Genomic DNA, 13,124 nt, shown 5'->3' on the forward strand with positions numbered 1-13,124 from the left:
TTCCTGGTTTATTTTCTATTGTTTTTTTCCGTCGTGGTCCCTTATAGAAGTAAATATTTTCATTTTTAACTTATCACTGCAGTGTCATATTTAACAATGAGAGATGTTTTTACCGCAAAAGTGGTGGCCGGCGCCGCAGTTTCATCGTTACCACCGCTGAGTTACTGATAGAGTCATGCAAATTATTGAAGGTGCTGGCTGCTCTCCCTCATCAAAATCTCTTCAGCTTGACTCAATCGGCTGACAGAAATTCTGCTATGGTATTATCCTTGGGGACTGACGGAGTCCTCGTCGGTTGTGGAGCGTTGTAAACCGGTCCTCCTCATCACTTTTCCCGCGCAAGGTCGCACGCTATCCTTGCTCTCCCACTGCATCTGAAACGGCGTTTATGGCGAGAAATAAGGTATGCGAAGAGAGGAACGCGACCACCTCGGGACCGACTCAACGATAGCGGAGAGGTTTCCGAAGGAAACGACGGCGTCTGCAGGAATCAAGTCTTGCGGTCACGGGATGAAGTAACTCCCCGCGACGTTAATATCGTTGCGTCATTCTAGACGTCCGATCGTTTCTTTTCACCCTGATGGAAGTATGTACGTCTCGCATTTTCTGTCTGCACTTTTTATTGGCAGGAAAGGTGCAGGTCTTGTGCAGCGACAACCTTTCTGGTGCGTCGATAGCAGCTGACGGGCGTGATGGTGGGCGACGAAAAACACAAGTGGTGAAGTAGGTCGCGGAAGGGGAAAGAGGGGAAGGTGTGTGGCGGGGCGGGAGTGGGGCAGTGAGGAAAGAGGGGGAAGACTGAAAGCAAGTTCGCTCATTCAGAAACCATGGTTTCCCATCGTGAGCCAGACTTGCTGGACGAATTTTATAAATCAGTGTATGAGGATATGTCCTGATAGGCTCAAGTCTCGGTATTTTTTCGCGTTAAATCGAATCTATATGTAAGTGAGTTTCAAGGTGCCTCCGAGTGAGTGTCTTGATGATTGTTTGTGTCTTCGAAGGCCGCTGCATGTGCTTGGACAGGGGATAATTCCAGTGAGAAAACATTCGGAGCGAATTTTCACAATAGCCACGACGTTACTGTTGCTTAACGTGCAAAGGAAATTGCGTTTCCAAGGTGCAAAGGTGGACAACAAATACATCGACGTTAGGCAGCATATCAACAACTCGACTTTTCGGATATCACCAATATTTTTTGTTTTGTGATGAAAGTGTTTTTCAAATTGCAATAATGGAAAGAACGACCCTTCGAGCGCTACTTGTGTTTTCTCTGGTCTTAATAATGACCGGGGATTGCTACTGGCTGATAGCAAACGTCGTGCGAGCTGTGAGCGGTATTGATATCACCTCAAACAGTCCGACTTTTCGCAAAAATTCGTTGTCCCGAATGGATTCCACCTCAAAGTTTTCAGATTTGAAGACGTCGTCCCTTGGGCAGAGCACCGAAGGCGGAGATAAACCTTCGAGCATGGGGATGGCCACCCTCGTCGGAAAACATCGTAATCGGAAGAAAAACACTCAGCTCGAGGAAGATGACGAAGAGACCCATGCTGCCATGGATGCACTGCGTAAGTTGAATGATTCACCGCTTAGGTAAATTGAAGAATCAAGTGTTTCAACGATAACCTAAATATTAAATTTTGCGCGGGAATTTCAGAATTTATTTCCGCAGTCCTAGGAGCGAATCGGTTGGTTTCTGCCTCTCTTCATCGTTAATTCGCCACTATTGTCGTGCATAATGATCGCGTGAACAATGCAAAGGAATAAATGGTCAGCGATCTGCAGTTCATTTGATTTCCTGTTGACAAATACATCTAAATGTCACGCAATAACACCCTGTGGATTACGTTTCCAAATGTAGGGAGGCTCCCATTCTGCCTGCAGGGAAAGATTACGTAATTAACCTCTCTAAGCGATTTTTTCATACATGTCAGTGACGTGCAATTTCACTTTTACTTTCACCTGATGAGGTACGTTAGAACGTCACTCGCCTAGGTCGTCGTACCACGAAAAATTATATCGCTTTCGGCTCTTCACGGTTGACTTTTTATTACCATTTTCTTTAAATGATAATAGAGGTGGGCTACGAATGAAAATATTACTGAGTTTTTTTATAATTAGAAATACTTACGGAATATGCTGCTGCTATAAAAAATATTTAGTGCCTATGGATACGAAGGCATCTCAAAATGATAAAAACGGCAGTAACAGGGCTAAGGAACTTGGGGAGAGCAATTGGGCCACAGATAGACAAATTTATACCATATTCACCTGAAAAATTTAACAGAGTACTATGAAAAACATAAAATATGCTGACGGATGAGGAAAGTGCATTAACTGTGATCAAGATAGTGGTTAGCCATCTGGGTATTTTGTATGCCCTTCGTCATCTGCAGAAAAATTAGTTAAAGCAATGGTGTATAATTAGCTATTTGGTTTCATTTTTATGGGTCATTATTTATGAGTTCTGTGAAGCACTGAATCATTTTAATTTAATTTTATATTTTATGACACAAGTACCTGTTATTAATCTTTTTTCCTAAAAAAATCGTTTATAGATGTTTACGTTTTTCCAATAAAAGCTGCTACTTTTTTTTCGCAGAAAAACTTATGAGTTGAATTCCTCTTCATGCTGTTTTACTACTTAAAATTTCATTTTTCTCTGATTTTCATTAATTATTACGAAAAACTTTAATTTTTGGTAAAACTGCAGGTAATATGCCAAGTAGAAGACATGGACATTGGGCAGTCATGGGCATAACCAGCAATAGGGGGCAGCTGCCCCCCCCCCACTAGAAGCAATAGTAAATTTAGTTCAAAACGAAAGTTTTGAAAAAAAAATTCTTTAAATCCTAGAAAAGTGATAATAGTATTAAATATCTAATTAAAATAAAAATATTTTTCAGAACAAATAATTCAAAAAAACCAAGCGCGGTTATCATTTTCTTGAAATTTTTATTTCATAACCTTTTCTGTGTTACAAATTGAGCAACCACGGCTTTCCCCCCTCTAGTTTTGATCCGGGGTACGCCCTTGTGGACAGTGCCTAATTGTAGGGAAAACCCAAATGTAGGATGCATGAAGTAATTTTAAGAGCATATCTCTAATAGGTGGATGAATAGAATGAATACAGTACATTTTGGTGGATTATTTGTTACTATTTACTGAAGCTGTGATTTGTGTAGTTTTCCTTGAAATGAATTTTTCTTGCCTTCAATGTTGTACAATTATGTTTAAAGTGGGACGAATTTCAAATAATGGCGGCAACTGAAAAAATTATAGTAGAGAAAATATTTTCTCTCTTATTGTTGCTGTAATTCTTTGATGAGTACTAATATCACCTGCTATCTAAAATCATTTACATTCCTCATATGAAAAACTGATGGTCCTTAATTACTTGAAATTTATTTACCAAGCAGAAGAATAAAATTTTAGCCCTTATATCTTGGGCATAACGTGTTCCAAACAGAGGTTTCTTAACATTGCACTCTGTTGAGGACATTTGCAGGTGACATCGAGTGAGGGGAACTCCTCATGAAACAAATATGAAACCTAAGTATCAGCCAATGCATTTTGAGTTGATCATGGCAACAACAATCAAGGACCAGACGATCCTTCTGAAAACTTCCACTTGTGCAATGAGACAAAATACTGAATTGTGATAGTCAATCCATCTCTCGCAAACATTGACCCTGAAAAGAGGACATGGTGAGGTTCAGGAGCAGCAAAAGAAAGGAAATTAGTGAATGTAAATCATGATTGGAGTAGGGGTTTTGTTGGGGACAGGTGTTTAAAAAAATTTATAGAGGGGGAAAAAGGAGTGGAATGAGGGTGCAAAGATGCAGTGGCCATAGGTCTTTGGATTTCTTCCCATATTTTGAAATCTTAAACATTCCTCCAACAAGGTAAGCAGTAGTGTAGTCAGGATTTTCAAATGGAGGGGTATACCAGAGATTTCAGGGCCCTTCTGGAGTAATTGGAAAACACCCCACGTCAAGGGGGTCAGGGGTCCTCCCCGGAAAATTTTGGGAATTTTTGATACTGAAAACTTGATTTTTAGAACTCAAAATCATTAAACGTACATTCAAAATCAAGGAGGAGCTGGAGATAGTTGAGTTATTACATCATGCCTCATCATTGTAGCACTTGCTTTCATTTTTTTTTCTTCAGAAGTTACCTGAGGTATTTTTTTAAACCTTTTTCTATTCTCACATATGTAATGCCTTCCTGTAGTTTTTGCCTCTTGGATGTACAGCTATGGTAAATTGCAGTATCTGCCGCACACTTCCAGAATTACTGGGACACACAATGCACTACACTGACACTTATCATGCTTCAGATGTACTCGGATTGACTATACATAAGGCTGAGTCTTATACATAGGCGGATCTGTGCCTCCCCAGACCATTAAAAAATATGCAAGATTTTTATTACGGTCCCATTATCATTGTGTTTGTTTTGTATTACGAGGTATCCTTGTGCCCCCCCAGAACAAAATCCTGGATATGGCCTTGCTTGTAACCCCTCAGAAAGAAATCCTGGATACACCCCTGGTCTTATACACACAGAGGGATGGGATTTGGCCTTCTCACTCATGAATTATTGTGATTTATGAATTATGCCCATTGTAGATAGGCATATTGACTTTTAATTTGATGGTTAAATTGTCAAGTATTTCATTAAAAGATAAATTTATTTGGCTTGAATTTACTTGTGTTTGCAAACATTGTTTTGTAATTGTGTGTGCCATTCCCTGTGTGTAGTTGAACTTCAGTTTTTTTATTCATCATTCATTTTTATCTGTCTCTTCTCATCTCCATTCAGATGCATCACTACGTGCAAAGCTGTTGGATACAATGAAGAATTCATGCTTGCCAAAGTTGATATGTGAATTGAATGCAACGCCTAACAAAGACAAGCTGACAGAGTCTGAGAGGGCCTTACTTTCTCTTATAAGGTTTGTACTGATTACGAATCATTTATGTAGTTCCTGTTTTTCTTCTTTGACTCTTTAAGTACCTAGAGGCACTATTTGGAGCAAATGGCATTCATATTTGAGGATCTGTCTGAAATTCCTTCTGCTTCGGCGTCATGGATTTACTGATCCTTTCTTATTATTATTTTCTCTTAACTGTTGATAGTACGAGTGGAACAGCGAGGGAGGGGTTTTGGGGGATAAAACCCCCCCAGAGCTCAGAGAAATTTTAAAGTTTAATCCATTTTACTCATTTGGATCCGTATTACTTATAGAATAATGTTAGGATTAATCAAATATCCCTCAGAATTTTGCCATTTTCAACCACTATTCTTAAAAATTTTCTGGAGGGCCCCCGCAACTCCTGCTTACCCTGATGGGTATGCAATACCCCCACACCCGTAAGTATTAATTGTGCCTAAAACCCCCCCTAGCCTTAATTCTTAGCTTTGTCCCTGGATAGTACAGCCTAACTCATCGACCAACTGGTTAGATAAAATGTTATATTAAAAGCAACAATATTACATACAACTACTTCAACATTAGTATTAGGCATATGTACAATTAATTATTCACATTTTACTTTTGCATTTTTAGACCATGGTAGATCCAAATTTCTTCCTCAAATTCTGAGATCTCCACAGAGTGGTCATGTTTTCTAAGAGATCCTGTAGGTAAATATTTCAATAATTTGATGTTTGTATGGGAAAAATATTATGTATAGTTCTGGGCTGTTTGGCTATTGGGCTAGATTTGAGATATATGTATATTAACTTCATATGTACTCTAATGACTTAAGATGAGATTTAAATGTCCAAAACTATTCCATGAAAAGGCTCATTTATTTTCAGGCTAAAAATTATGAAACAGGTGCTTTTTGATTTAAAACAGAAAATAAATTTGGTTCTTGGGAGCCACATATGAAACACTGAAACTAAAAGGTTGTTGGAAGATCTTGCCTACAGCAAGTCAAGTTTTTAGATAGTGAAGTAGGATGAAAATGAATATACCTACTTAATGTACCATTCAAAGTTGATTGCTCAGGAAGAAGAATTGAATTTGAACAGCCTACGGTGGCCTAGTGCCTTCACTATTCTACTATTCTTCTATTCTATTTTTTTGCATTATATATAACCTATAATCTAGGAATTATTTAATTATTAATTAAATGAGTTCAAGATAAGAGAAAAATAAAATCTATTCTATTGAAAAGATTGCAAATACATATGTTTCGGGATCATGGGTGAATATGCTCAATGCATTGTGAGAAGTGCAAAGTACACCATTTTTTGCATGAAGGTATAATAACTAGTATGTAAATAACCCATATTTTCATTAAGAAAACCCAATGAGATATTATGGATACACATAATCATGAGAGTGGAGTTTCATATGCATGCCAGTGCCATCTGCTACAGTTGTAAAAATAAGTTAATGAGTTGATAGTTATCACCAGGCACATAGGTGAGTTGCGGGCACCATAAAGCACAGAGACCGTACCGCATAAGACACAGCTCTCTTCTCAATCCTCCTAATAGCTTATCTTTTAACAAAAGTATAATGCTTTTATTATACATCCTTCATCACCTGCTCCAAATACATCTCTCTTCCAAGGCCTTGAACTTTTGTGCCTCAGCTTGTACTTCCATATTATTATAGGAATACTGTCATGGATTCCAGTTTAAATAAGTAAAACAATTACTGCCATTCTAAAAACAGATAGAACTTTGATCATGGCTTGATGGTTGTCAAATTTGTTTGTGAAATCTGATATTTTATACTACTGTTTGATCATGGACAATTTTTGCCATCATCTGTATCTTTTGGATGATTTTTATTGAAAAACATGGTGAAATGCTCTCTCATTGTGGTATTAATTAATCAAACATCACCAATTGATATGCTTGGTTTCCATTTCTCAGAGAAACCAGCATCAGTACCAGAGCTGAGACTCCATCCAAATATCACTTTGCTGCTCACATGGGCCTGCTCATCTCCGGTGTGGAGGGGACGGGCTGTTACAACTTCTTTCCATCATGCCCATTCCCTGGACTTCAAGTGCTCAATATGATGAAAAAGATCAGAATAACAGGAATCTAAATGACCAGGGATGCGATGTGATTGCATAGTAATAACTGGTGTGCTCAAAACTGTTTGGCATCTGATTTCACACGCTGTTGATATGTGAAATTATTTTCATGCAGTCTGCAATTTTGTTTCACATTAATGCGCAAAGTGACTAGTTTGAAATATTTCAATCTTAGTATTTTTTATTATCAGTTTAATGTATGACTCTTCTCCCAATTTAAAATTATAATAATCAGTTATTTACATTTCTCTCACATTGTATTTTATTGATGTATGACATGACATTTCACTTACCTGCTAAGATGAAGAGCCTTTATAAATAATGAAAGCAGGGAATGATTATAAGTGAGGGATTATGTGTCATGAACATTACTGTTCTATCCATTGTCTTTCATGTTTTCCTTGTTCATGTTGTACAGATGTCATCCACAATGGCATTGTTGTGGAGTATTAGAGAGGGAGGGTTGCTCAAATATTGAGGGACAAGTTTTTACCAAATAAGACTGAATTAGCTGATCATGCATTTTTATGAGTTTATTTTCAGCTTGATTAAGATGCATGCACATACTTTCATGTGTATTATTTATAAAGTGTGAAATGTTTACATTGTTAGCTGTAATGAAGTGCTTTTTAACTTTGTATATATGAAGTATATAAATGTTTTCTCACATATAAGTGATGTCTTCTATCTGAAGTCCTATTTGAGTTTGAGTTCTTTTAAAATATATTCATAGTTACCAATTTTATTTGAGGTTTTATGCTTTTAAACATTTTCCACTGCCAGATATGGTATATATCACCACTATTAACCCTGAGTGCTTTGTTTCAGCCATGGGATTCAACTTTAGATGCGATTCAAGGTTCCTCAAATCTTTTACTTTAAGGATTTTCCTATTTTGTCTGCTAAACATGTGAAATTTTATATGGGCAGCTTTATTGAATTTTTAAAGCGCAGTTTCTGCAATTTTCGGCCCATATCAGTTTTTTTATGGCCCTGACCATATTCATTGTGCTCAACAATTCTAAAAATATTAAGGAGACCTGATATTTTTTTCTCATAAATGAGATACGATTGTATCTGACTATTAAAGAGAAATATTACAATTCTCTGTGATCAGTAGGACAATATAATGCTCACAATTTTATCAAGCATTGTTAGTGAGGAATGGAAAAATTGATGTCAAGTAAGGTTTAGTAACATTCTTTGCCAATCTTGTAAAATTCATTATCTCTGAGTTTAATTTCTTATTCAGGCTATTTGAGTTGAAGTCACACACCAATAACTGGCCAAAAAGCATTCCCATCTAATTTATTGCTGCTATATCATAAGACCATCCATGGCAGGTCATAAATAACTGGACTTTACTAAAAGAACTGCAAAATGGTCATATGATGTTTATTATGTGGTATGTGGGTGGATTGGAATTGATACACAAATTTTGGTCAAAATGTGAAACCATAAGTGTTTTTTTTTGTTGAATTGGCGCTGAATGATATATGTAGGTATATGTTTAGCAGATGTTATATACTGAAGCATTCCTTCATTCTTTCAATCTAAAGGCATTGTGGTATTGAATTATTTCTGCGATTGTCAGTATTGCCATCTGCTTTACTATGTATACATTCTGTGTTAACATATTATGTTGCACAAGTCCTTTATGCTATAGTTTTAGTGTCATGGAGCCACAAAAAGCTACCAGAATATTTGCATACAAGGGTGTAATAGTGTGACAAATAGATTGACTTATCATTGACTTGAGGTATAAAACCCTTAAAAAAATTGCCAATACCTGGGTGATGGGAAATCTGGACTAAGCTAGACATGCCCTGTTTTTTATGTAGCTATTATTATACTTCATTGCCTTTATTTCACTAAGGCATCATCTGGGGGTCTTCTTTTTTCTTTCAGCTCAATTATTTTCATGCATTCATCATAGGTTTTCCTTCTTGTCTGGAATCAGTGATGGTACCAGGATTGGGACCATAGGTAACCTCCCAGCAATAGTGGGGTCTGAACAAAATAACCATTTTATCTAGTGTAAATTGGATACCTCTTGAAATGGAAGCCTCTTTCTGGATCCACCACCCTAAGAAATCACCCTTCTTATTGTACCTTGCTCTATTCTTTAAGTCTGTTATGTTTCTTTATTAGTTGTATGAATGTAGTCATGTGTCTTTCATATCTTTATGACTTAATTAGTCATATCTCTTTCATATCATGCTGGTTTTTTCTTAATATGTTGTATGCATGCCTTTCCTGACTAAACCAAATTGTGTGGCTATCTGCCTTTCAAAAGCTTTTAGCTTCAAATACTGAAATAAAGCAATCGGATAATATCCAGGAGCAATATCAGACAATATCCAATATCAGATAATATCTACCTATATTATTTTCTGGTTTACATGAGAGGAGATAATGGCTTTTGCTTGCCTATCTTGCAATCCCAAAAGCTGCTGTTGGAAGTTTATTTTTTGCATGTATGAATACTAATAAAAAATGTAATTAATAATAATTTTTAAATAGAGATGTGTATTGATTTATTTTCTTATCAAATGAAAATTAAATCAATATATTGTTTGGGATATTGTAAAAATATACAGCTCTTTCCCTTCAAATGTTTTGCATTTGAAAATTTTTATCTAGTTACCCTGGCTAGTGCAGAAAGTAATTGGTCTATGTTCAGCTAAGTGTAGTTGATGTTTGTGCAGGATATATTTCAGTTAGTCTTCTCTTGTATGATTGATCTATTTTCATAGCAATGAGATTCTAGGGTATATCTTAACACATTCAGCACGGAGCACATTAATTGACGTGGTCCTGTCCAAGTCAAGATATGGAGCACGTCTATTGACATGTTCTGCTGGTTGGGCTGGGAGCCCTTTCTCTGCCTCTGTACGTAACTAACATTCACTTCCGAGTCTTCGTGTGTATGGCCTTCAGCAAGCTTCCGTCTTTCGAACCATGTGTGCCGGTTGTAAAAAGCAGTATTTGAAGGGAAGTTTTGGTGCGGGAACCTCCCTCTATTTTTCTTTCTTATATTAACAGCCGATTTTGATGACTTTAACCCTTTCACTGCCAGCCCATTTCAGGTGGGATGTGCGAAGACTGCCAAGGCTATTTTCCAGAATTTGCGCGATTTCAGATTTTAAACTACTTAAATTAAAAGCTACTTAATTTTATTTAATACACAGATTTTTTCCCAATACTAAAGATTTATTTATAGCTTAGAAAAATTAGCTTTGATAGATTATATGGGTGTTTACTTAAATTACAGCCGTTGAAAAGGCCACAATCATGAAGAAAAAGTCTAATAAGTCGCTGATCATGTAATCAATTATGAAGAAAAAGTCTAATAATAAGGCCCCTGGCAGTTTTGCACACTAACAGCAACAGCCCGGTGGCAGTAAAAGGGTTAATTAAAATTGGGCCCACATTGAATGTGTTAGTGGCATCTACCAGGAGTGGAATAAGAGCAAAAGTCTATTGGAGGCAATTCCCCTATTTTGGTGATGTTACTGTGGGCTTGTCATTCAGAAATTAAGTATTGTTTGGTAATAATGGCGAAATGAATGGAGGTACAGATAAACTACATTGGCATATATTGGAAATCGAACTTCAAATCATTTGTTTTATCTTTCCTAGTAACTTCCATTAATTTAGGGGCACTTCATTGTATGGAATCAGTTTTTTATGCCTTCTTAATTTAAGGCTGTCGCTTTTGCTGTCAATCATTCATTAATGTATCCTTTAAGCACATCATCGTTGAATGTGTGCTCTCTGAGAAACATTTTAGGTTGTGATGAAGCAGCTTTTAACATTGTGAGGTCTAGTACCATCAAGAATTAAAAAAAAATTCTGTTTGCAAGCATTCCTTGGCACTAATTCTGTCTTGATTTGCCAACTTTTTAAGGTACTTATTGATTATTCCATCCCAAAGTATAAAAATATCCCAATAATAGGATACTGTGTTGATTGAAAAAGAGTATACAGGCATACCCCGAGTTACGTATGTCTCGTCTTACGTAAATCCGTACTTACGTAAGCGATAACCGTATTTCAAATGATTACGTTAATTTTCGAATGCGAGCGCGAAGAAGTAGATATTCGCTCGTACAACCTATGGTAGAAAAAATATCGAATAGTTATAGAGTTTTTTACGTGCTAAAAATAACAAAGTGACCCATTTTTGTCATTCCTCGAAGGAAAATTCATTAATTTCTGTAGAAAAATCGCTTATAAATCCCAAGTCAGCAATCAACGTGAAAATTTGCAGTTCTAGCGATGGATGTGGTGGCGTATGTGGTTGCGCTCATTCCTGTACGATACAACTTGTTATACAGCAATTTCTAAAGCGCCAACGCAAAGGTTCGACTTACGTATAGTCTGCCGGAACGCATCTTTTACGTAACTCGGGGGATGCCTGTACACCTGACTCAGGGAAGTTTTCAAATTTATTTTGTCTTTAGAAATTACTGGATATGAAGTGTGCCCCCTTTCCATCAGTTGGCGATTTAAAATTATAGTTTCAGATTTATTGAACTGTCCATCCCTGGTAACAATGTTGCTCAAAAAATCTTCTCCCTCTTCGTTAAATTAAGTCGAAAAGGCAAATTCCTTATCCCTAGTTAATTGTGGCACTCTGCAAGAACTCTTAGAATTCCAGTAGGTGATGTTTTTGAAATTTCCATTTTTGCTGAATAGGTAATCTCATTCTAAAGTGATCTACAAATTGACAGAAAATGTGAAGAATGTTCAGATTATGAAATACATACTTAGTTTTCTTGCTTCTTATTGCTTTGTTCTTTGACTAGATCAATCAAGTCAAAACCAACTTTAATGGATCCCCTCTTTATCTTTGAGGCATTGATCTCATATTTTGTGGAGCTGTTGGGCTCATCTCCCTATCATTAAATAGCCGTTTGATCTCCTCTGAACTCCTCTCAAATCTGTAGGTGGTTTTTAATCCTTTCCTGCCGCCACCTTCGAGAAGAAAATGTTTTCCTGCTACGCTATGAGTTTCCTTAGAATTATTTAAACCTCTCTATATGGTGTTCTTTTTTGAGAAGTTGCATTGGTATTCTCGTCCCTCTAATTTGGGACCCAACTTAACGAGGTTCCTGGCCACTGGACTAGACCCTATAACCCTATCTTTGTACGAGTCCACGGTCAACTTATTTTGTTATCAGTCAGTGATGTTCTTAAATCACATATTGCTTTTGACTTGCAATAATTTACTCTTCTATAAACATAACTAACTTTTTTTTAAGCATTGTGGAATTTTAAACTCATTTCTAGCATTGATAATAACAAAGTTAGTGAACTTTAGGTACTAAGACTTAAATCCAGAAATCCATTGCTAGTAACGATAAAATTTCATTTAAAAGTTATTTACGCACAGAATACAATAAAAAATTCATTTCAAAGTGTAAAAAATTGGAGTATTCAAAAATTATTCCTTTAAAAAAGTCATTTCTGATGCAAGATATTCCTGCTGGGAGGAGGATCATAAATGAGTGGTAGGATCATGCTTGATTGCCAAGTTGTGACACCAGGGTCTCTCTAAGCTGGGTCTCTGGTTGAGCCAGAATGCCACAAGCCATTGCTACCTCAGCAGTCACTTCCATTCCCCCATGACAGCCATAGCTGACGTTCAGTCATTTGCGTTGAAAAATCCACACCTGCTATGACTGAATTTAGGTCTTCTGCGTATGAAAATGCTTGTTGGCTCCACCCTACGCTAAGCATGAAAGGGTTACCTGGCTTATAATTTTTTACATTTAGAAAAACATGGCTGATCTGTCACATGCAGTATATTTTCAATACTTATGCCATTTGAATCAAGAGCTTCGTAGAAAGTGTTCACAACAGGTTGCTTTAAAATAGGTAATTTAATGACAGAAAGGCTTGGAGGAACTTTGACATTTGCTCTATACACCAACAACCGCAATGCAGGGGAAACTGATTGAATGAAACTTTGTTTCTTGACTTGCAATATACTTCCAATCTTTAATTTTCATATCAATGATGATGAAGAATATCTATTCTCAGATGTGATGACAT

At 36.7% G+C, this 13,124-nt stretch overlaps 1 protein-coding gene across 1 annotated transcript; it reads left to right on the forward strand.

The window, feature by feature from the left end:
- Positions 1 to 782: 782 nt before the first annotated feature.
- On the forward strand, positions 783 to 7,738 carry LOC124157734. The gene is made up of 3 exons (XM_046532713.1): positions 783 to 1,568; positions 4,825 to 4,957; positions 6,898 to 7,738. The coding sequence occupies exons 1-3, from the start codon at positions 1,232 to 1,234 to the stop codon at positions 7,073 to 7,075; spliced, it is 648 nt and encodes a 215-aa protein (XP_046388669.1). The 5' UTR covers positions 783 to 1,231; the 3' UTR covers positions 7,076 to 7,738.
- The last annotated feature ends 5,386 nt before the right edge of the window (positions 7,739 to 13,124 follow it).

Source organism: Ischnura elegans, chromosome 4, assembly GCF_921293095.1.
Source record: "Ischnura elegans chromosome 4, ioIscEleg1.1, whole genome shotgun sequence".
Lineage (NCBI taxonomy): Eukaryota > Metazoa > Arthropoda > Insecta > Odonata > Coenagrionidae > Ischnura > Ischnura elegans.